The sequence below is a fragment of the Mustela nivalis genome, assembly GCF_964662115.1.
Source record: "Mustela nivalis genome assembly, chromosome: 12".
Taxonomy (NCBI): domain Eukaryota; kingdom Metazoa; phylum Chordata; class Mammalia; order Carnivora; family Mustelidae; genus Mustela; species Mustela nivalis.
This window is the reverse complement of record NC_139031.1, coordinates 64,948,817-64,973,264: the sequence shown is the minus strand read 5'-3', so window position 1 is coordinate 64,973,264 and position 24,448 is coordinate 64,948,817. Positions and strand designations below refer to the sequence as shown.

The window sequence follows — 24,448 nt, the reverse complement described above, 5'->3', positions numbered from 1 at the left end:
TTACTTGACAGAAGGAGATCACAAGTAGGCAGAGAGGCAGGTGCGGGGTGGGGAAGCAGGCTCCCCACTGAGCAGAGTGCCTGATGTGGGGCTCCATCCCAGGACCCTGGGATCATGACCTGAGCTGAAGGCAGAGGCTTTAACCCGCTGTGCCACCCAGATCCCCCATTTGTTGCTTTTCTAGAGAGATTTTTTTTTTTTTACAATAAGTTTAAATAAGTTTAAAGTCAGCTTATAAAATGAACTGTAGAAGCAGGTTAAGTCACAAGTAAGACAACACACAAATCAGCTCATATGGATGTGACAATAACGTTTTTCAGTTAAATATCCCCAAAACGGGCATTTCTAAGAGGCTTAATGCAATGCTTTATGTATCTTAATCCATTAAAATATCCACAACAGCCTATAAAGAAATATTTTGGCAGCTTCCTCTATAAAGTCTCCAGAAGAAGATTTTAATGGTAGCATATTTAGAGGAATGGATCGGGGAAAAAGGAGACCACTAAGGTAAGAACAGACACTGAGTCTGAAAATAACTTCAGAGATTCACAGGATAGGATCTATGGCCACGAAAGATCTCTCTGCCTAAGTTCTCACACACAGGGTTTTCTCCCTTCACCTGCTTTCTCTCTTTGCTCCCTTCCTTCCTGATGCTCTCTTTCCATGGTAGTCTGCCTTCTAGGCTGTGCTCCCAAATGCATCTAAAATCACTTTAAAAGGATATGTTTGGTCCGAAGCAGCTTAATGTACTTTATCCAACATGTAGAAACATTTGGGTAGCCTCGGTGTCAGTGTGAATTGGGCTGTCATGGAGGCTGGCCCACTGAGATTAAATGAAAATCAACTTTGATAGGGATGAAGTGAAGCAGAAGAGCATTTTTTTTTTTAAACAAATTCAGATATCTGCTTGTATTCCTCCCATTCAACAAGTTCTGAAACAAGCTGGTAGCAGCTACAGCTTCATAAGGAGTTTCTTGCAATATAATGTTGATGCACTGGCAGAAAATTGAGAAATGAGGGGAAGGATGTGTACATAGCGCAAATGTTTATGATCATGTACACATCACTTGTGTGTAGTTTGTAGCTCAACTATACTAACTACACTACCTGATTAACTGTATTTATGTATATAGGGGGTGTCTTGAAAAGCACTGTAGAATCTGTGTGTGTGTATGCAAGCAGAGTGAAATACTGTATTGTGTGTATAAATATCAGGTAGTATAAAATAAAATACTCTACAGTTGTTTGTTTAGGGACACATTTGGATTGAGTGAGCATATAACAATCATTTCTTTCAAAACCACAAAAACATCACACTTTTTAGTTTTAATAAAGTCTAGTTTTTGGCAGTTCTTTTATCACATCTGTCATCTCCTAAGCTTTGCTTAGCCAAAGCACTCAGACTTGAATTTTGAAATTGTCAATATAGGCCTTCTAATCTTTAAGTCTTAAATTATCTAAGCAGATTAACTGCTATTATCCTATGCCTACAGGACGAAGGAGTAAAGCAAGACAGAGGAAATAAAACTTTTCTCCAGGCAATTAAGTTCCTGTGGAGGTTGTGTTTGGGGCATGTATTTGGAAAATGTTCCAATGTATTTATGCAAATAACCAGGTAGAAAGATGAGGACATAAGCCCCAGTATCTACATCTGTAAGACCAAAAAAAGGGGGGGGGGGGACTTCATCTAAGATATTTCATCCTCCAGCTTTTAAATAAAAAGTTATAGTTCATACCGACATTTTCCAGTTTGCCAACTGGCAACGAATATCCTGAAGCCAAGAAAGATATCTTGAAGAAACACACATACACATACACACACACACAGAGAAAAGCAAAAAAAAAAAAAAAAAAAAAAGAAAAAGAAAGAAAGAAAAGAAGGGGAGGTGGCTCCTTCTCACAGCAGCATCTATCTGTGTGGTGACCTGATTTGTGCTATGATCTCCCTTTGGAGATCAAAGCAGGATTAATGTGATTCTTTACTGTTTGCACTGCGCATCTCAAAGGTCCGGAGATGTAAGAAGTAGCTACAAATGCAGCCCTGGGACACAGGGGAAATGGAATATGAATGTGATGGGTTAACAGTTCAAAGGCTAACTATGAAAAGTTATTTGGGATTTGGGAGGCAATGCAGAATTTAAAGTACCTGGTATTTTTAAGCACCTTGGCTTTCTCTTTTCTAATTTTCTGGGGTGAGGCTTTTGGCTGTTGATGAGGCCGGCACTGAATGCCATATTAATAAGTCTCCACAATGACCTTCTAGCTCATTTGGAATGTTTTGCAGCTGCTAATACACATAAAGAAAAGGAAGGGGGGAACCCTGCAGCATGTTTTTACACGAAAGCACTTTCACGTTACAACCAGGCATTTACGCGGAGGATTTAAAAGAAGAAAAAATCTTCTAAAATATCAAAATGTTGAGCTTTTGTATTTTCACCGCGTGTGACATTCCTGGATGCTGGAACCCCTAAAGAGTGAGTGTTTCTGCAGCCTCTCAGAGGTGCTTGTTCTTTTGTTGAGGAAAAAAAGCAAGTCGTATATTCCTAGGATCTCAGAATGTGATGGAAAAAATCACTTCTATTTTTAAGGCTTAGTGTATACACCTCTTGGAGGGGTAGAAAAAGCTCCCCTCCGCCAAACTTGACTGTGATTTCGGCTACATTACCTAGAAGAGGGCGCGCCAGAGTGTAGCTCAACCTGCTTTAGGGACTCGGAACTGCCAGGGAGAACGAACTGCGGGGGGGGGAGGGGGAGGGGGGCGGACGTTCTCTCCACCCCGTCTGTGATCCCACGGTCTGCACTCTTGGTTTACACAATTCTACCCCAAACTCACCCTTTCCGCAACTCTGCACGCCTAGCCACACAGAGACACCCACACAAGAAGTCTCGATCCCGACGCCCATTCACCCAGCTGAGCCCTGCTTTTTCCTAAGCGCACCTTAGTCTTGTTCGCTCTTCCAAGTTCCATTAGGTCAGCGCTCGGAAGACTTTTTTTTTTTTTTTTTTCCTTTCACCACTTCCCTTTCACCCTCCAAACCCAGGCACGCTACGTGGCCAAAGCCCAGGAACTGGTTGGAAAAGAAGATTCGGCAGAATAGAGCCGGATAAAGGTCTAGGTAGGACCCGACGCTGGGGAAGGGGGTCCTTCCCGCGTGTGTATCCCCGCGCTGACACCCAACGAGGTTCCACCTCCTTTTGCGTAACATCCATTACGCGCCCGTGCGGTGCCGCACGGTGGGGGGGCTTGAAGTCAGGCTCCTTCCAGGGCCAGGGGTGCGGGGCTGGGAGGTCCCCTCTGCCGCAGTTGCCGTAGCCCCGCCCGAGCGCTCCAGCCTTCGCCTCTCCGTCCTGGCGGCGCCGGACTCCCGCTGCCCGCCCCCAAGCGCCTACCTGGAGTGGGAATTCAATGAGGAACCTGGTGAATTGCCTCAACTGGAAAAGCAGCCTGCTGGTGAAGCTTTTTGTCCAGAACACAATTCCCAGGACCAAGATAAGGAAGGGGAGGACTCTTCTTCAGTGCCTAAACACGCCACACTCACCTCCAGTTGTTTTAATCACAACAAACACTAGCAAATTGGACTTTCCTAGGTCGTTTCCTTGCTTTATTTAGCTAGATCTGACGGCGTTGATAATTGTTTCTCATTATCATGCTTATTTGTTATCAAGGAAATTTTCAGTTGAGTAAGGATTGTTCAGGAATCGGTAACTAGGAACCCTGGCTGGCTGAGGAAGTTGTCCGAAAATTCTATTGGAAAAGTTCAGAACATCAGTATCAACTCACCCTCTGCCTCTCACTCTGTTTTTACAGTATTACTCTCTCTGCAGCCCTGGTTTGCACAGCGGTGGTCTAGCACTCGGAAACCATCCTGTAGCTAAAAGGACAGTAGTTAGAGACCCAGGATTCATTTTAAAAACTTTAAGTTTTAAAATATTGCTAGGTTCACCCCCCCCAAGCTTAAAATACCAGCTGGCCAAGTACAAGACTATATATTGCTGAAAATTTTCTAACCGCTGGTATCTGACTTCGAAACAAAACGGAGTTAAGATTCAGTAAAAGTTATTATCCAGTTATTAAGATGCAGTGGGAACCCTACAAGTTTTACAGTTTCAGCCAAGACACTGCTAATGTTAATATACATATTCTCATGGACTGTATTTTTTTAAATTCTCATTTTAAGAATTTTATATTTTGTACATGATTCCTTAAGTTCCTATTAATATGTGATCTTTTTAAGCTAACAGAAAATCAAAATTCTAAGGAAGAGAAGTGCAGGCTCCAGCCTCTTCACATCAGTTAGAAGTCCGGTGCACCCACTCTTCTGACTTCTATTTGCTTAGATAACTTTAAAGGTAAATTTGGAAAATTAACTTGAAAGAAACCGGTAACAAAGGGTGACTTTTATCACTTTTGGGGGAGGGGAGGGTGTTTAAATCAGTTAAGATCGACAGGGGCAATTACACTGTATAGCAGTCTTAAATATATAACATGGGGGATGGCTTTAAAAAATTACCCATCTAACAATTCCTTTATCTACACGAGTAAGAAGGCCAAAACTACCAACAGCCAGCATTGCTTGCAAATTACATTCGCTTGAAACTCTGCTGAAAGAGTGTATCTCCCACTGTATTTTGGAATTGTCTGAAGGTATGTATGTACGGGATCTATGTATATATAATTCTTATACTTTATATATGTTTAGACATGGATTCTTTTTAAATGTTTATGTGGTTAGTCACTTTAAGAACATCAAAATAAATTGTACGTTGGCTTACACTATCTCCCAGGTATTCCCAAACACTGATGAACAAAAATCTTTATCTCAGAAATGAACAGCTACCCATTTAAAGGAAAGAATGGAAAGGGGAACTCGATTTATTCTCATTTGTTTATGCTAGACGCCCCCCCCCCACAAATTCATTTGAATAGCTTTCAAGCCGGAAAATGGAAATGTGGCTCCTGCCCTCTATTTCAGCGGCAAGCAGCAGCGTCCTGGCAACAGCGCAATTTTCTATCATCAAGGATAAATGGCATCGAACAGAACATTCTGATAAAAAAAAAAAAAAAAAAAGAAAGAAAGAAAGAAAGAAAAAAAGCTTCAGCCCAAGGAGCCCATGATTGCTGGCCTTCCTGTCTGTCATCCCTTTACAAAATCCTCTCCGCAAACCTGAGCGGCATGCTGTCAGAGCTAATAACGTCTTCTGAAGGGGGTGGGGGGGGGGGCATAGTCTTCCCTGCACAATGTTCCCATTTATTAAATCGAGTGCTTATTTTAAAATTGCAAATATCTTTGTTTGGTTCACTGCAAATTAAAACCAAGATGCAGGAAGTTACATGATGCAACAATTATTTGTGTCATATCAAAGAATCAAACTGCTACCTCGCCCTTCTTTGGGCTGAGGTCGGATGAGGGGGAAGGGGAAATCTGGGGGAAGCCAGGGCAAGAGGGTTTTTTTTTTTGGTGGAAAAATACAAATCTGTTCGCCCTGCAGGTAAGCTAAGAGTAATTGAAAGCCAGAGGAGCGATGCGGGTTTCTGCCAGGGAGAATGAGCTGACTGCGATTCCGGGAGCGCGTGTGGGCGCGGTCCTCCACGCGACGCCGCACGCGGGTCTGCCAGAGCTCTGAGCAGAGACACGGGGCTTTCCCGCGGGAGGCTTTGAACGTAATGGTGGCTATTTCTCGCCCACTGAGATCCCTTTCCAGAAAAGGCCATTCTGTTCCAAGGAGATGGATCCCTGGGGTCCCCGTGTCCGCATAGGGGGTCTTGGAGAGGTTTAGAGGACTCCGCTGCAGGCGTTTCCCGAGTCACGCGCTTCTCGCGAGAGGTGGGGGCTCCGAGTCGCAGAGCAGCAGCCCACAGGCGCTCAGGCCGGCTCGCAGGTGCTGGCCTTGAGCTTCTTAGCCGCCGGCTCTGGTACCTGGGGGTGTGAGGTCCAGCTTGACTGGTGCCTGGCTGTAGTGCCCATCAAGTTCTTGGTCCATCCAGGCTCCTGCACTTTGGACTGAAACCCACTTGGGGGGGGGGGGTCCGGGGATAGGGTGGGGAGGCGGTGGAAGCGGAAAGGAACGGGGAGCAGCGATGTTGACACTCTTCCTGTCAGACCAACCGCTAGGGAATTTTTTTATCTCGTTGAGAGGGAGAGATGAAGGAAGGGACCTCAAATGAAGAGAGAATCACATCTTAATATCCTTTAAAGTTGGCCTTGGCAAAGAAAAAGAATAATAGAGAGGTATGTAAAGGACCCTAAAATGCGGGGAGACCCTAAGAAGTAAAAGCTGTAGTCTGGATATCAGAGATTGGGGCGGGCGGGGCGGGGTGGGGGGGGTGCGTGGGGGGTGGATAACCAACTTGGTTTGTAAGGAGCTCTCCCGGCAGAGAACGGTGGGAGGAGGGGAATGGTGGGGAAACCTTTGTTTAATGAGGAAACCTAATTATTGCGCATCTGGAAGTCTTGGTCCTAAGAGAAGAAGGCGGTACTCCCGGCCACCACCACCCCCACGCAGTGCGCATGCCTCAGCCTTTGGCTTTGCATGATGAGGCTCACACGTGAGCCAACTGTGCAGAGCCTGGGCCCTGCCGTGGCAGCCAATAGAATCCCGATCTCAACTGCGTCTCCGGGTCACATTGACATCTTGGTTCCCCCACAATAGGCCTTTAACACCCACTTTAAAAATAAAAAGGGTATTTTGGTATCGATTCTCGCCTTGGCACGCTAGATTTCTGTGGGAAAAAGACACATTTTAGAAGTACAAATACATTTACTACAAGCAAGGGTTAACGTATTCAGAATTTAAGAGAAAGAAGACAGGAGAAAGGAGTCTGTTCAAAGAACAGGGGCAGGAAGTGAAGAAATCCTGGGACTGCTGCCTTCAGAGTCCTGAGATTTTGCCCAATGTTGAATCTCTCAAACCTTCTCAAGTCACATGAAAATCCCACCTACTTCATTGACCAAAGGAGCCTCAGAAATAGAGACATTACCCTGTACAAGCCTGGCTTGGGAAAACAACCCCAAACCCAACTCTTTCTCCACTCCCATGACCAGCCCCCACAGTTGTCTGGGAGATGGGAAGCTAGAACACCTATATTCCATCCTTCTCCCTTTCCCAGACACCAAAGGGGTCTACGCCCTGAGGTCCATGTGTTAGCTAGCACATCTACGAAGTGGGGCTAATTATAGAAGGGCAGAAGGAACTAGAAAGGTAAAGAAGTGACATGAATCTCCTGCCTGTATGGGCCTCTTTCACCTCTACCCAAGCTCTGAGGCTGGAAATGCTGAGGTTGATTCTCTGGGGCTGCAGAAGGGGTGGGCCAGCTGGGAAATATTACCTATCTTGCCCCTTCTGCACACCAACACTGCTGCCTGCCCTCTTTGCAGCACCTTCCTGACAGTTACCAACCACACCGTAGTCTTCCCACCTTATATCCCTGCCAGAATTACTGCCCACAAATGGGCCTCCAACACCCCTGAGAGCGCTCCTTTCTGTGACAGGAAAACTGCTTGTTCCTATCACTGAAATAAAACAGGTGGGGATTATTATGTGCAGTTCCTCTCCCCTTTTGTGTAATTCACAAGTCTCCAACATGGGATTAGGCTTCAAATGCACTTGGTCAGATACATACTTTTTAGTGCTCAGCTCAAACAATGATAAAACCATTCCAGCAGTGCCTCTGTTTGTCTCTTAGGTCTTTCTTTCTCACCATCCAGGCCTACAATCATCACATAACTTTTTTTTTTTTTTTTTTTTTAAGAGTGTGAACCAGAGTCCCACCCCAGCCAACACTCCCAAATGCAAGGCACTAGAGTGACTTCAAGGTCTTACTTGTTCACCTAAGATCAATATTATTTGACCAGTAAGTATTAAATTAGCATACTGTTAAGCATTTAGCTGCCAGCATCCATGTCTATTTTCTGAGGTACTCACTGAAATCAGAAATGCCAGTTGGCAGTCTCTGTAAAAAGCAAAAAAAAAAAAAAACAAAAAAAAAACAAAAAAAAAACTTTACCACAATTGTGTGTGGGGGTTGTCTTTGCAAAAATGAAGCTTTCTCCTAAGCTGACCCCATAAAACAAAGAAGTTTCAAGACGGGATAGCCATGTTTAGTTTCAAGTCCATCTTGAGCATCAGATTTTAGGCTTTTTCTTATAATTGACTTATCTTTGTGCTTTATGGAAAATAAGGGTGCATCTGAAAGGAACTATAGGCCTAAAAGAAAGTCCATCAGCCAATCAATAATTTTCACTGTCCCCAGTTGAAGCAAAATCCTCCTTCCCTGCCTTGGGAGTGGCTGCTATAAAAGGTTTTTCTTTTGAACATGTTGAGTAAAATTGAACCAACATAAGTCTCAAATTCATGTCTCAGCTTCTTTTTTGAGGCAGGTTTCAGATCAGCCATGAGTCTAACTTTAATGACAACTCACAGTTACCTCTAACAGAAGAAAAGACCAGCAGGCTGGAAGTCAGGAGGGGAACACGGAGTTGTAGACCCAAGATAATGACCTGGAACCCTGCCTGGGCCACAGCTTCAGCCTCTGGAGTTGCAGTTTACAGGCATCCTCAACTCTAACCCAGACTATCTTATAGCAACTTTCTCTCCCATCAGTGTGCACCTTAGGGTACCTACTGGCTACCACCCTCCCAACAGATATAGTTGGCTGTTAGCCAGTAGGGCTTGCTGGTAAACCAGCTGAACTGGGAGCATGTCCTTCCCATGTGGGGCAGTACCACTCTTAATTAAGCTGGGGCAGGTCAATTTATAGGGAAATGGCAAAGGAGGGTAAGGAGGAAGATTATTGAAACTACAAAAATACAACTGACACTGTGAATACTTCAGGAGCCAACACTACCTCTTCCACGAGAACTCTGAGGGTCTTGAGATGTCCCATAGGTCAGCTGGAGCAGGAAAACCCACCCTTTTTGGGTCACCAGAAATGGAGATTTGGCTGTTTTGGAAGGGGGTTGGATCCCTTTTCTCTAGCAGGTCAGTCAGGGAGCAAGAAGGAGCCTGGGGGCTTGCAACTCTCAATCCCACTGAGACTTCTTGCGGTGCCCGGATTCCAGGTCTTCCCTGCCTTCTTTCGGATTAGTGTGCGGGGTCTCCGACCACTCCCACCCCACAACCTCCACCCCCACCATCCCGCAGGAGTTATTTTAAGGACACTAAAAGTGCCCCCAGGAAGCTTTCCTCTCTCTCCTCAAGACCTGGCAGCCAGACCAAGTCGGTCCGCAGGAGAGCGTCTTAGCGTGGGAGGCTTCAGACCAAGCGCGGGACTCTCGAGTCCTGGGGGCCCTTGGGCAGGTAGCGAGCAGATCCAGCGCGTGTTGCCCTGGCTGGCGTTTTCAAACAACAGGATTACAGGTTGCATCTTGAATATGAATTAGCCTTCTGCGCTAGCGTGAATTCGCTTTGAAACTCAACTTGTCAAAGTATGGTTTTAATTAAACGTCTTCGGCCCGAAAGATTACATGTTTTGTAAAATATATCCTAGCATGAAATTTACTTCCACAATCTGAAATTAGATTTCTTGTAAATGTTTTCATAAAAAAGAAATAGGAAGGGGGTGTGTGTGAGAATGGAGAAGATCATACTCGCTGCGTTCTTTTAAAACGTCCTGCCAAGCCGGCCAGGCGCCCGACAGGTCCCCGGACGGCTTGCCAGCCCCGGCCGGGACACCGAGGAGACAGCGCGCCCCTGACGGGCAAGTAACCCGAACCCGCCCGGGCAGGCGCGGCCCGCGCAGCTTTTGCAGTTGGAGACAATTCAGCAGACAGACGAGTTAATCCCGCACTGATTTGTTTCGGATCCCTCTGCAGGACGCCAGATAACCCCCCCTTCGGCTGCTGCTACAGACACCTGCCTCCCTCCCCACCCCGGGCCGCTATGCCGGTCCTGGGAAAGACAGTGAAGAGGTTCTGGGTGTAGAGTGGCCTTACCAGCGTTCAACACCGACACTTCATCTCTAAATTTAAAGTTCATCTCTAAGAATTCCTGGCTAATATTTAGAACAACAGCAATGTCGATCGATAGCCACCCTAACAGACTGTCCAAAACTGCTCCAACCCAACCTCAAAGCCTCTCTAGTTGGGAAGGACCCCCAGAGGGTTCTCTATAACCTACCTGGGGACATCTATCACTGGCGTAGCCATCAGAGAAAAAAGGACCCTGTTTCCCTGCATGGAGTGCGTGTGTGTGTGTGTGGGGGGGGGGGGGGTGCCTGCGCACGCTGCGTCTTTCTATTCAATACAGAATTAAGAGCTACGTCCCTGCGGAATTCTCTTTCCCTAACTGCTCTCCGAGGAACCCGCCAATTCTGGCGGGATTTGCAGGATTCTAGTAAAAGTTGGCTCACATGGGGTGGGGTGTAATGGGGAGGAGGAGGGAGGGAGCCGCATCTCCTTTCTTCTAGATAATTGGGACCCAAGAAACGAGGAGGGGGTGGCGCGGTTGCGAGAGTTATTTACCGCCCTCCACCTGAAATAAGCAAGACCAATAACGCGCCTCGCTTTTCGCCCTGTTTACTCCATCCCCATTCAATGATTGGCAAAGCAGGCCCCGAAGGCAAAGGCAATAATTGCTCCGCTCTCTCCTTACTAGCGATGTGTGTAGGCATTTGAAGTGTACTAAAAATAAACGAAGGAGCGAGAAAATGAAAAGGGGACAGAGTGACAATTTGCGGCAATTAAAGCGTCTGCGCATGCTGCCGGAGGAGCAGGGACCCACAGCGGTTTTTGTTTTCTCAGGCCTGATGATGTGACGAACTCGTTAGGGAATTTTTGTCCCAGGTTGTGTGTGTGTGTGTGTGTGTGTGTGTGTACACGCGCGCGCGCGCGCGCGCTATGGCAAGTCCTTGAGGGAAGGAGGAAACTGGGACCATTTCTGCGCCCCTAAAAACGGGGTTGTTCCCGGGAAAGTGCGGGGTCCAGCCCCCTCCGCCCTTCCACCTCCACCCTCCCACCTCCCCATCCCCCCACCCGCACTGCAGCAGGTCTGACGTGAGAGCCTTTCGATTAGCACTCCGCCGCCACCTCTTCTAGGAACTTTGGAGCAAGTTTTCAACTCTGAGGTGTCTAACCTTAAAGGGGAAAAGCTTAATAATACTAATGTGCATTTCACAACCACCCAGACGCAAAGGATAAGGGGTGGGAGGGGAGAAAAGGGGGGGGCGGCAAGCCCTATCAAAGCTTGGGAGACATTTTGACAGCGCGCTTGAAATATTACTCTTAATTTTTGGAAGACTTTCAAGAAGTGAAAGGGGGATGGGGGTGAGTGGAAAGAACCACAACTTTCTCCTGTCACTCCAGCATCCAAACAGGGAGGGCTCCAACCTCTGCCACACGCGGGAACCCACAGTGGGAAATTGTTTCAAGATACAGCAGGGCTCTCTTCTTTCCCGGGACCCTATCTGAGCCCCGAACATAGCGAAAGGGTGGGGAGGAGTCCTGGGTGTCAAAAAGTCTGCGGAGCCTCAGAGAAATAACTGCAGGCCCTGAGCTCCGTCTGGGCCTGGCTCGGGCCTCCCGGAATCCAGTCCAAACTGGTACCCCTTGTTGATCAGCGCCCCCCCCGCCCCCCTCCACCTCCCCGCCCCCATCCCACCCCAATCTCGGGCTTCGGAAGGGGGAGGGGGCGACACTGTGCAGCCCCCGCCAAAGTCCAGCTCCGGCTGGCTTCAATGAAAGCTGGCAAATCCAGCGAGTCTCGCAGAAATTTTCTTCGACCCTAATTCAATTTTAAAGCGGATTTTTACTATTAAAAACGCTCCCGAGCAACACATTGAATTAATCTGACTGTACGGTTTTAATTACAGTGAGGGTTTCTCTACAAATCTGTACAAGACAGTGGCTGGCTCTTGGAGGATCTCTGCTCCTGAATTCCATTATCCGGCCCCCCATTCCCCGCAGACAGAGGCGCGTGGGAGCCAGCTGCGGACGCAGGCGTTCCTGTCGCCCTCTGTTTCTGCCCGCCCTCCCGGCTCCTGCCCTCCCCCGTCCTTTCTTTCACCCCAGCCCCAAAGAGAGCCCTGGACGCCTGCCTGTCTGTTTGGGACTGCTGCACCGAAATCCTGAAACACTACGCTTGCTTTTTAACTCTTGGGCCCAAGACCTTTGAGCCTCCAGAGGCTCGTTCTTAAAAGGGTTCATTTGTCGCGGGAGGGTGACCTCCTTTGTAATTTTTAAAGGGTCCTCCCCCTCGACTTTGCAGCTGTTAGAGGGAGCAGCGGGAAGCGCTAGGTGTTTGAGGGAAAAGCACGCTAAGGGGTGGGGAGGAGATGGGGAGAAAAGTCTGGCAGAGAACACTAAGGGTGGGCACTAGGGATTTGAGTCTAGCTATCCCCCAGCCCCCACAGCAAAGCAGGCTGCTTGTGTCAGACTTGGGTTTATTAGCTGTGCAACTAACATTGTGGGACAGCGGTCTCTAAAGAATCTGATGGAGAAGATGACAAGAATGATACTCTCCAAATGAAGCAGATTCACACTCATTCTCTCTTGTTCACTCTCTTGTATCTCTCTTCAACTCCCTTTGTAGATTCCCTACTTCTCTATTCTCTCTGTGTCCCCCTCCACAAAGCACGTGGGAAGAAAAATGGCACTCAGCTATGAACCCAAACACGTACCCAAATGGACCCAACTCTCAGTGAGTATTTAAAGAAGCAAAGGCTTTCAGCTCTGTGGGGTAGGGGGGACTCTCTGCACAAAAGTACTGAAACCTAAAGAAGAATACTATTTCACTCCCCTGGGTAGGATGGAAAGGGGGCTTTCTTTCTCCTAGAGTTGTCTAAGAATGGATTTGCTCTGAACAAAAGAAAAGAGAAAGGGCACAGGTAAGAGAATGTGTTCAAACAAACAAACAACCCTCTCAGCTTTGCAATAGGTTGTCCCCTAAGGAAAGTTTTGCTAAAAATCTAATAAATTACCTTTCCCTTTATTAGGATGTTATGAAATAAAGGGGCTATAAATAGGCATGACTATGAAAATCACCAGAGCATTTCTATCACAAGGGTAGTTCAGGTACAACTCCCTCTCTCTAATGCTTTGATTTTTTTTCTGTTGTAACAAGAGAAGCATCTACGAGTTCACATGATAGCAAGAGGATGTTTTCCACCCCAGGTTTTCCTCAAGAGCTGTTTTAAGCCTGGCTCCCCCTTCATGTTGAGGCGTTTGCTGTGACTTTGTTATGTTACTGCTGATGAAGGGATGAAGAAATTAAAACAGAGAGGCTTCGAGGCATTTAGGAAGAGGCTTGGCCAGCTATATTAACTCCTTATTATCCTAAAAATAGTCTCCCATTTCCTGTTGCTTCTCTTCCCTGCTGCTCCAGGGCTGCACTGATCCTCCAATGGTCAGGAGGTCCTAGTTTCCAAAGACTGGCTTGATTAAAGCTGACTTCTAACACCCTATCCCTTCCCCTTTTGCCCTGCTGCATTTCCCAGCAGGGCAAATATGGGGGGGGGGGGGGGCTCGGCCTTGGTTTATCCAACAGGTTAAAAAGATAAATAACACTACTTATTTTTGTGTTCATCTAAATGTTTAAACATTATTGAGTTCTTTTTTTTTTTTCCCCTCCCCTGTGTATCTGTGTATTAGGGAGTGGGGTCCTATGCTTGATAAAAGAGAAAGAAAGAGAGAGGGAGGAGGAGAGAGTGGGGAGGGAAGGAGGGGAGGAAAGAAGGGAGGGGAAAGAGAGGGATGGTGGGGAGACTTCTGTATACAATCCCCAAACTGGGGGTGCTAGAAACGTTGTTTTCCCTCTTGAATATGTTGTAGGCCCAGCATATTGGCTCCCTCCCTTACGAAAGCTCTCTATGTGGATTATGAGAGCACAATCTGGGAACGGGGTCAGGGAGAGGCAAAGGTGCTGAATTGGAGGACCTGGTTGGCTTTGCTTTTATAACTTCCCTGGACCCCAGGTTTGAAAAGAACTGGAACAGGAGCCTCTAGGCTAGGACACGCTTAATTAATATTCTCCAAATTGAACAGTCTAGAAAAAGTCTGTGAAGCTCCCAGTGGGCATCACTGACTGACCTTGGTGGACCAGTGCCATCCATGTTGGAGCCTCCGAGCTACCTGTTCTTGGGACTCTGGACTGGAGAGATGAGGGAGATGCTATTTCCAGACTTTGATGAGCTTCTTTCTGGGTGTGGAGTAAACAGGTCCCACTTTTTAGCTGGATTTTGGGGAGCCTGGCAGGGGAGGGTGTTAATATGGGCATTATGTTTTGTAACTGGAGAAAATAATGCCACACTCTTAGTGCTTTCTTGCACCCTCTGATACTTTTACCTATTCCTGAACATAACATCACTGACTTGGGCTAAGAAAGGGAAAGAGGCAGCTCTCTTGTTCCACTCCCAAGCTTTCCCAGGTGTGTGCGGTGGGGGAGGGGAAAAGAGTGCCTGGGTTTCCAGGATATCAAGCACCCTTTCCCTACACAAGTACACAAACAGAATTTTACATTGAATGGGGAAAAGACTAGCAGGAATTTTTTTCCACCAATGTCTCCGCTTGAGAAGGGGGTTCTTAGCATGGCTATGTAAATCAATACCGAGTTATTTCTTTGAATTCAAAGGCTATTTATTGAGGTCTAATTTCCTTAGAATTAACGTGATAACTGAGCCCAACTTAGCAACCAAACCCAACCGGGCCCTGCCCGGGTTGAATGCACCTCTGCAGGGCGCAGAGGCTGCGAACCCTCCGCAGCACCCAATCCATTCCCTAGCCAAAGGGAGCGGGCTAACACCTCTCCAGAGCTAAAACAGCAGGGAAATTTCCAGCACAGAGATCCCAGCCCTCCCACAGTGGCCTTGGGCTCCTTGACCCATGCGGTCTTATATTGACAGTCGTTATTTTTCTCTAAATAACACTGACACCTAGAATACAAGCCCCCAGACCTGGACACCCTTAAAAGCAAAAAGCAGCTTAGGCCTCAAAGACTGCCTTCTTTAAAACTTCTTAGTGAATAGGACCCTCACCTATTACAGGATCTAAAAGAGCCTTTGGCCTTCTACTCTTCCAGATTGCCTGCTTTACCTCTCTTTTGAATGATAAAGACCTCGCAGGACTCGCTCGCTCACCTCCTCCCACCCCCCAAGGGCTGGCCGGGAATCCCCAGCCGGAAAGACAAAGAGGTAGAAGCCAGGGCCCGGCAGGCGGTTGGAGCCCCTGAAGCGAGCGCTTCGCTGAGAGGCCCTGAAGAATCCGAGAGTTCTGGTTTCTCCGAAGGGCCGGAGGTGCGCGCTGGACTAGAGAAGACTAGGGGTGACTCGCCTTGGCTCACGACCGCTGCCCACGACACGGGGCGAAGGACTAGGCAGCCGAAATGCAGGGTGCCCTAGGGTAGAAACGCGTGAGGGGAGCGGCCCCTGCAGCCACTGTGCACCGAACTCCTCGAGCGGACGCTGGTGGCAGAGGCCACACGTGGCAGTCACTAGCTGCGCGCCACCTTGGCACACTGTGAGGGGTTGGACTCGCTCTCTAGCCAGCTGTTGCCGGGACAGGCCGGAAAGCTGGACGCTCAAGCAGTGGGGTATTCTATCCAGCCCCTTGCACTGAGACCTCACCTCAGCCGAGGCGGGAAGGACCCCTGACCCGTTCCGCTCCCCAGTCCGACTGACTGAGCTCAATCTGGTGCTCAGCAGGACCTTTCCCATCGGCGACAACAGCTACTTCGGTGTAGCTGCACACTTGTTCCTCTGGAACACAGTGCCGGGGTCTATCCTCTAACGGGAGTGGGATGACAGTCCTGCAGCTACAACGCCGACAAGTTCAGCCCTTCAGGCTTCCTTGGGAATTAACAAGGGGGAGAAAAAGCCCATTGCAAATAGGGGCTGCTGAGCCCTGGATCTGGTGTTCAGTGCGGGGACCTTCTTCAGTCCCGCCATGACTCGACCCGCTCCGGGAGCGGCTAGAGTTGGGGAAGCCAGCAAGGAAAGCGGTGCACCTGCGAGCATAAAGAGAGAAACAGAGACATGCACGGGATTGGGGGGCGGGGGGAGAGAAACGCCTTCACCGTGTTAACAGCAAGCTGCAGGGTATAAAGCAATAAAACTGCCACATCTACCTGCTAGCTTTGAGGACATTACAAACAAGCTCCGCGCGAAGCCCGGGTGCACCGAGAGCCCGCCGGGGAACGGGGAGGGGGGGCTTTTCTTTTTCTGACCTCCCCCCCGGCCCCCCATACACATACCCTACACATATCTCCCCCTTATCCAGCCCACCTTTCATTTTCCTTGAAGCTTTTTTTGTTGTTGTTTTAATTCACTGACGATTTGTAAACGCGTGGATCGGGTTACTGGTTCGCGTGTTAAAGTGCACCTCTTGTTAAAAGAAGGGGAACAAGGCACGCCACTTAAAAATGAATTCAGAGTTACTGAACCGGCTCCCGAGGCTCAAGAAGTTAAGCGCGGCTGGCTGGGAAGGGAGGGCAGAGGAGAGTAAACGCTGCTGCCCTGAGAACCCTGGAGAAAACCCACGGGCAGCGAGCTTCAGGTTATGTGATAAAATGGAGGAAGGGAGAAAGGAAAGAAAAAGAAAAAGGCAAACTAGCCTGGCGACGCCTGGAGACCCCGGGCTGGGAGCTGAGTAAATCAATTAGCATAAGCCGCTGCTGCAGAGCTACGCACGGTATGTAAATAGGGTCCAAGCTGCTACTTCTGCAGCCACCTTTCCTGGAGTTACAGGGCGAGCGGAATCAATAAATTGTCAATTTCTCGGGTTCCTTAGGTCGCATAACTTATGGAGTCCAAGCGTATAGGGTGCATATAAGCCCCAGTAGTTTTCCCAAAGAAAGAACAGACTCGTCCCTCGAACCTCGAGACACGTTGACCTGGAGATGTTAGATTACACCTTTCTCCGTGTGGTCAAAGGCTCGCGGCTTGGGTCTAGTCGCGGACTGAACGCTGGCGCGGAGCCTCTGGGGGTCTGTTTGTCGTGCCCACCCAGTCCCGACCCACTGACAGTGCAGACTTCCTGCTGCTCCCCGCAGTCCCAGGACCAGAATCCTGGCGCGTCCCCGGCCTGCCCTCTTCAGCGCCTGGTCCCTGGTCCGGCTCTCCTACCTGGTGGCCCGGCCTGAGCGGCGCTCCGGGACTCCAATGTCTCTGCTCCGCTGCCTGGAGCTGAGTGGGTCTGGAGACTAGAGGGAGAAAGGCTAGATCCGCAGTCCGGGGCTGCTCTGAACTTAATGTCTTTCCCCAGTCCATCTTTGAAAGAGAAGTGGTTCTACCACCTGGATGTGCGGATATAAATCCCCTTGCAAATAATAAATGGATTAATAATAACAAGGTATGAAGTTCTTTTTATAGAAAAAAAGGAGAGAATTGAAACTAAATGCGGCAGTTAGACAACCATTTTGATAAGAGGATAATTGAGGCGACACTGGTGTATAATTAGAGGATAATTTATGCTATATCCACTTTTATTCCACCTCCCAAAATAAACCCAGTCCATAATCATTACAGGCAAATTGTTCTGAATTTTATAGCAGCAATTTGAACAAAGTACTGCAGTTAATCATGGGAGATTTTTGTGTATTCCTGATTAGAACTCTAATTGCCTCCTTCCAGAAAGTAAAAATAACTGTAAAACGACTCTATTTTTATCATTAACAATGTTGACAATAAAATAAAATCAATTGGAATTGTAATCGAGAGACAAATTTAGGACGAAGGCACTTTTACTTGGGTAGTTTATATTGTAATCAAGATTTGCCAAACCACTAACCGCATGTATCATTTGCATATATTTGAAAGCATTACAGTAGCTTCTGTTTTCAATAGGAAAAAATGCATTACTGTCATTCCTCCAACGATTCGCTTTCAGAACAGGCTGTTGCGTTCTGGGGGAAAAATATTCTCCCCCTTTCTTGTCCAATATATAGGAACTACGGCCTGAAACGGCAGGAACCTCGCCAAAACAGGGTCTGATTTTTCTTTTTTTCTACCACCCCCAAACCAAGGGATGGGGCCCAGGTGTTGGGGTCTTCTTCCCTCTGTGGTTTCAATAAAGTACGTCTAGAGAAATACATGGTGACAGGGCCCTCCCGCGGGACTACGGTGGGACTGGGGGGTGGTGTGTGGAGAGGAGGTCAAGGGAGGGGGCCTCGCTTTAAATGCAGAGGGCACTGCTTCTGAAAACAGGCAGCCAGCTGGGGTGCGAGGGGACTGAGAGAGCGGCCTCCGGCCCGGCTGCTCCAGGGCTGCGGTACTGGGAACTGAGGCTCCGGGTTTGGGGGCGCAAGCTGCGGCGGGAGGCGTCGGCGGCCCGCCGGGCGGAGGTACCTCCCTCCCCGGCAGCCCTGCGCGCGGAGCCGCGCGGCCCCCGGCTGCAGCTCCAGGCTGGGATTGGAGTTGCCGAAGGTAGGCGAAGAACTCGGCGAGCGGCGCAGACACCAGTAGAAGCTGTGCGCCTGTGACGTCAGGGGGCGACTGACCAATGGGGAGGCGCTGCCCTTTGGAGACAAACCATTCGACTCGTGGCGTCTGCATCAAGTCTGAAAGCAGACGCGCAACTTTCGCAGAATCCACCTTAAAATCTCTGCCTTAAACTGCACCAGCCCCCAAAAAATCCAAGGGGGGAAAGAAGGGGGGGAGAGCAGATTCCCCCCTCCCCCCTCTCCTCTCCCATCCCTCCCCCTTCCTCCTCCCTTTGAGTTAACAAGGCCCTGCTCACTATATCTCTTTATATTAAAATATATATATATTAGAGAAGAGCGAGGGAGAGGGAGAACCACCTCCACCCCCTCTTTTTAAATTTTTTTATTTTTTTATTTTTTTTGCAAGAATCCCAAGAGCTAAGGTGGCTGCAGAGGGGAGAGCGGCGAGAGCCAAGTGGGGGGAGGGTGGAGGAAACCCGGGAGAAGGCTTTCTCCAGCCCCCAAAGTTTTGATGATGACCATGACTACGATGGCTGACGGCTTGGAAGGCCAGGACTCGTCCAAATCCGCCTTCATGGAGTTCGGGCAGCAACAGCAGCAGCAACAGCAGCAGCAGCAGCAGCAGCAGCAACAGCCGCCGCCGCCGCCGCCGCCGCCACAGCCGCACTCGCAGCAGAGCTCCCCGGCCATGGCAGGCGCGCATTACCCTCTGCACTGCCTGCACTCGGCGGCGGCGGCGGCGGCGGCGGCCGGCTCGCACCACCACCACCACCAGCACCACCACCACGGCTCGCCCTACGCGTCGGGCGGCGGCAACTCCTACAACCACCGCTCGCTCGCCGCCTACCCCTACATGAGCCACTCGCAGCACAGCCCTTACCTCCAGTCCTACCACAACAGCAGCGCGGCCGCCCAGACGCGAGGGGACGACACAGGTGAGAGGCCGCCGGGGCAGCTCGCTTCTCCCGCCTCCCGCCTCCCGGCTGCCCCCCACCCCGCCCGCCCCGCTCACTTCCTCAACGCCCGGGCCTCCGCCGGCCCCCTCCCCCAGGCGGCCCGGCGCGCCCCCGGCCAGGCCTCGTGCGCGCCCGCTCGCCTGGCGCCTGCCTGCCGGCCTCCGCCCAGCCGGGCCCCTGCTCGCCGCCGCGGACCCTCCGCTTTCTCGCGGCGCCGCCCGCCTTGCTCCCTGGTCTCCCGCGCGCGGCTCGAGCCGCGCGCCTCCGACTCCGCGCTGGCTTCGCTCTACGAGTTGGTCCGCGCGGCGCGCTCCAGCTCGCTGGGTCTGTGCGCCCTTTGCCTCCCTCCTCCCCTCCGGGCTGTGACCGGCGTTTGGCAGGACTGGGGACATTTCTGGGCCGGAACTGAGGAGCGTGTTTTGCTCCCGAATGCAATTTGGGCAGTCAGTGGCCTACTTTGCGGGTGGCGCCCGGTGCGCTTCGGTGACCCGAAGGGAAGCTGACGTTGCCTCTAGCTCTGGTTAAGCTGGCGACAACTGGGCTCTTTGCTGCGGGCTTTTAGATGTCCCCCCACTCTCCCCCCCGCCAACGCCTGCCCAGGCCCCCCTCCCTCTGGGTTTTCGATACAATGTTGGCTGCGCCTTTGTTCCGAGAGGCTAAGCAGAGGGCCTCGGGCGGACGGTTCTCAGGCCCCGAGGGGTTCAAAGTTGCCGGGCAATGCTCAGCCGGTTCCGGAGCTGGTCTGAGCGGCTGGTTGAGTTTTGTTCGGGGTTTCGGTCCCTCTCAGCAGCATCGTTTCGAACACGCCGAGGGTCTTGATGCACCGGGCTTGGAGCTAGTGACATAAAGTTAACTGGCCGCAAAAACATCAGGGTGGCTCCAGTAATGCCAGGCCGGGGGGGGCCCCCTGTTCCGTGGCGAGAGCAGCCGCCCTGCGGCGTCGCACTCCACCGAGAACTGCCGGCGCCGCCTCCGCTGCGGCAGAGCGAGGCTCTTTGCCCCAGGGTCGAGGGCGCTCCCGCGGTCCAGTCCACGCACATTATTAGGGCCGGAGTTAGGGTCGGGAAGAAGCTTTCGCACCCTCAGGAAGCCCCTGGGCACTGCGAACCCCGAGAGGTTAGGGTGGCGTGGGGACGCTTTGAAGAAATCCTTTCTGGGCTTTGGGGAGACCTGGCACAGGCCAGGCCGGGCCAAGCTCAGGGAGGCTGTAGCCGTGGCCTCACGGGTGATCGCTCCTCTGTATTTTTTGCTTGCAGATCAACAAAAAACCACAGTGATTGAAAACGGGGAAATCCGGTTCAATGGAAAAGGGAAAAAGATTCGGAAGCCTCGGACCATTTATTCCAGCCTGCAGCTCCAGGCTTTAAACCATCGCTTTCAGCAAACTCAGTACCTGGCCCTGCCCGAGAGAGCTGAACTGGCAGCTTCCTTAGGACTGACACAAACACAGGTAATTCCCGAGAAGCCCAGGTGTCCCTGAAGTGCTGACCCTGCTTACAGATCGGGCAGGGAGCGCATCAGGAGGAATTCTGGGCCTAGTCAACTAAGGATGGAAGGAGCTTAATGACAAATGCCTTTGCTCCATTACGCACTTTCCGGGACAACACAGTTTGGAATAAATGACCTGGTATTCAATGCTGGATTGGATTTGCACGTCCTCCCAACCCTCGGCGACCCCACCCCAGCCTAGTGTCCTTTGGTGACCAAACATATAAATTAATTGAGGCCTATTCCAGAGCAGAACAACAAGAAAGAGAACGAACATGTAGGAGGAAAAGATGTTCAGGCCAGGAGGAAGAATAAGACCTATGTTTCTTAAGGATCCATTTGTGGGTCCTGGGACTTAATAAGGATTTCAACTCATGGACATAGAATGATGAAATGAAACTGGCAGGGGGTAGGGGACCAGATGGGTATAGGCTCCAAGAAGACTTAGTGAAAGGACCAAGGCACAAACTATCCATCAGAGGATAGGTGAGGTGGGTTTTTCTGAAGATTGCCCTGAGCTCAGAGTTTTAAATCACCCTGGGTGACTGGCTGGTGCAGGCTGGGGTACCTCCCTGGAGCACAGGACTTGGGAGCAATGGCAGAGTTGGAGATCAAAGAGGAATGCTCACCAAATTACAGCAGGTGAAGCCCCACTTAAGTACAGTTGCTGAAGTTCTCCTGTCCTACTAATTTGAAAGACATATGGGGCATTTTAGACTTCACAGGAAGGGGCTTAAGTAGGTATATTAGGACCCTGGTCATAAAGCCAGGCTGCAATCACCTGTGGTTTTTGTCCTTGTCAATTAACTTAGCTGCATGGATTGGTAGGCCTCATGTGAGGTGGGCGATCTTCAGCATGGGGACTCCAGGGTTTATGGGACTCTGGCTGGTAAGTGATTGTGTGTGGTGTCTCAGAACTGATGCCCCTTAAGCTTTTCTTTTCAATTCAGCCTGCTTTCTCTTGCCATATTGCCACTGGAAATATTTGGGGTTTGATGTGGACGGATTCCTGCTACTCAGTAACTTGTATTCTTCTTGGAAAAGCCGATTCCTGTGGCTAAGGAATTTTAAAGGTAAAATAAGCAGCCCCAGAGAATTTCCTTCTTCAAATAAAGTAGATCTGGGGTGTTGGCTTAGATATGCTACCATCCCAGAGTCCTGATTCACATTTAGTTTGCAGGGGGCCTTTGACTTTTAGCGACTGCACTGAAAATCATGTCATGATTATTGACCACAAGCTGACTGAGCAACATACAAAGTAGGGAACTAGGGAGGTACCATCCCTATTCCCTACAGGATTATGAGGATATATTTACTTCAGGAGAAAGCTGCTCCATGCATGTCATGTGCAGTGTATGCAGGGTATATTCGAGGCATTTGGTTATAAATGTACAGGCATTTCTCTGTTCAGTCATTTGCTCACTGTCCATGCATGGAGATGCCAGGTTTGGGAGGTTAGTAAATTCAAAAACAGACTACCAGAGGAAGTGTGTTCAACTGGCTTTCATCTGAAGAGTTCTCCATTTAAAAAGCCACCTTTAGACTTTAAACCTGACTATCTTATTCACCTTCGTTCTTATTTATGCTGCTGTTTTAAACCTGGGCTTGCATCCAGCTGAAGAAAGAGTTACAATGACTTTAGGTATCCAGACAAGATACCTGGTAAATTGGGGCGGGATGGGGGAGAGACGGCTAGAAAGAGGTGGAGGAAGGCGGGGACTTGGCATTTGCGGTTTTGTTTGTTTTGTTTTTTGGATATTGCTTCCAAAGCCTTGAATGGAGGCACCGGTTTGATGTTTTTCCGTGCCTAATGATCACTACCGCATTTCGTTCCAGGTGAAGATATGGTTTCAGAACAAACGCTCCAAGTTTAAGAAACTGCTGAAGCAGGGCAGTAACCCGCATGAGAGCGACCCTCTCCCAGGCTCAGCGGCCCTGTCGCCGCGCTCGCCGGCGCTGCCTCCGGTGTGGGACGTTTCTGCCTCAGCCAAGGGCGTCAGTATGCCCGCCAACAGCTACATGCCCGGCTACTCGCACTGGTACTCCTCTCCACACCAGGACACGATGCAGAGACCACAGATGATGTGAGTTGTCTGAGGGAAATTGATACCCTAGGGAAACGTCTGAACAAGGCAAGGAGGATCCAGGACCTGCTTGCATCTGCCAAACCCAGCCAAAGGAGCAGGCTCGGGAGAACTCTTCTGTGTAGCAAGACAGTTTGGGCGCTTGCTTGCTCTCTTGCTCTCTCTTTCTCTCTTCTCTCTGTTTCTCTTCTCTCCTCTCTTTCTTTTCTTTTCTTTTTTTTTCCCTTTCCTTTCCTCACCTGCTTTTTCCTTTGAGCAGCCTCAGTAACTGATCTTGCATTTTAGGGAGAGAGAGGGAGAGAGAGAGAGGGGGAGAGACTGGTTTCTATGCCAGTGCTCCTGAAATCCTTCACTGCAAGGACATTTTCCCTTACCCTTTGGGATCCAGGCTCTGAGCCTCCTCTTCTCTTTGGGAGTATCCATCAAAACGACTTTTTTTTTACAGACATTTCCCCCACCAGAAGAATCTGCGCAAACATGGCAGCGTTTTTACTTGTTTAATGAGCTTAAGACATTACATGATGAAAAAGAAGCATTTCAGGCTCCTGCATTTTTATTTACCAATCCCAGACTGACAAAAAAAAAAAAAAAAAAAAGAAAGAAAGAAAAGAAGGAAGGAAGGAAGGAAGGAAAAGAAAAAAAAAACAAGAAAAAGAAAAGAGAAAGCAAGCAAAAGAAAAAACCCTCACATAACAGCCCTTCTCTAAAGAAAAAGGAAAAATCAGCTGTAAGATTAGAACATTGCCACAAAGGAAACGCTGCATGTTTTATCAGAATGCAATGAGCAAGAATGATGATGTTGAAAAACAAGAGCAACAACAAAACAGAACCACTCTTTCCCCACCCCCCCCAACCCTGAACTGGAATCAGGAAAGACAGAAGAAACAACCAAAATCACCATTCTATTGCTTTGATACCTTTACTAGATGAATTGGTGGCATTCACTAAGCTAATAGGGACGTTTATATTGAGAAACATTTCTGTATATATTGTTGAATTTTAGTTGTACATATACTTTGTATGGTTTTGTCTTCTTTCATATATGGAGTAAAAGCCACAAAACGCTGGGAGTGTCCTGTATATTTCTCTCTGTGTGTCTCTATCTCACCACCCCCTCCTCCTACCCTCCCCGTATATTTTCTATCACTCTTAAAAGAATTCCTATTTCCTAATATGGGAAGCCCTATATATAAACATCAAGTGCCTGCAAAGATGTCAGTTTGCAGCACTAGCCTTTGCCTTAAGTACTTTAACATTAAACGTGGATGTTTTCTCAGCTTCCTCTATATATTATATTTTTATTGTAATTTCTACACATTTATTTATTTAAAAACAACAACAACAACAATACTGGAATGATCTCTCCCAGGTTAACTTCTAGACATCCAGTAGTTCCCAGTACAGAAACCGAATACTCTCCTTTTCCTTCCCTTGGCCAAAATAATATAGCTGTACTTGTCTTTGTTTGGAAGCAGTTTTTTTTTTTTTTAAACAAGAGCAAAGAATACAAGAAAAAAAAAGTAAACGCACAATTATAACTACTTCATGTTTACA

General features: G+C 49.0%; 2 protein-coding genes and 1 long non-coding RNA gene across 6 annotated transcripts in view; 1 reads left to right on the top strand and 2 right to left on the bottom strand.

The window, feature by feature from the left end:
* Nucleotides 1–24,448, bottom strand: part of LOC309845516 — a 50,766-nt gene that overhangs the window by 25,811 nt on the left and 507 nt on the right. The window contains exon 1 of one of the 2 annotated variants that reach the window (XR_014301320.1): nt 17,051–17,353. The exons of the other annotated variant lie outside the window; for it this stretch is intronic. This is a non-coding gene — a long non-coding RNA (uncharacterized lncRNA). Of the gene's footprint in view, nt 1–17,050; nt 17,354–24,448 lie in introns of those variants that run through there. 2 annotated transcript variants of the gene reach the window in all.
* On the bottom strand, nt 17,666–19,341 carry LOC309845515 (uncharacterized protein). Its single transcript, XM_082693600.1, has 2 exons — nt 19,247–19,341; nt 17,666–18,483 (listed from the first exon to the last, which is right to left on the bottom strand). Exon 2 carries the CDS (start codon nt 18,476–18,478, stop codon nt 18,005–18,007), a length of 474 nt encoding a protein of 157 aa, XP_082549726.1. The 5' UTR covers nt 18,479–18,483; nt 19,247–19,341; the 3' UTR covers nt 17,666–18,004.
* Nucleotides 18,491–23,959, top strand: DLX6 (distal-less homeobox 6). 3 transcript variants are annotated; one of them, XM_082693597.1, is made up of 4 exons: nt 18,491–19,301; nt 20,579–20,772; nt 22,647–22,894; nt 23,340–23,959. In XM_082693597.1, exons 1-4 carry the CDS (start codon nt 18,878–18,880, stop codon nt 23,467–23,469), a joined length of 996 nt encoding a protein of 331 aa, XP_082549723.1. In that variant the 5' UTR covers nt 18,491–18,877; the 3' UTR covers nt 23,470–23,959. The 3 variants fall into 3 exon arrangements, with proteins under 3 accessions (XP_082549723.1, XP_082549725.1, XP_082549724.1); XM_082693599.1 differs by lacking the exon at nt 23,340–23,959 and adding an exon at nt 21,761–21,883 and having other exon boundaries at nt 22,647–22,664; XM_082693598.1 differs by having other exon boundaries at nt 22,647–23,959.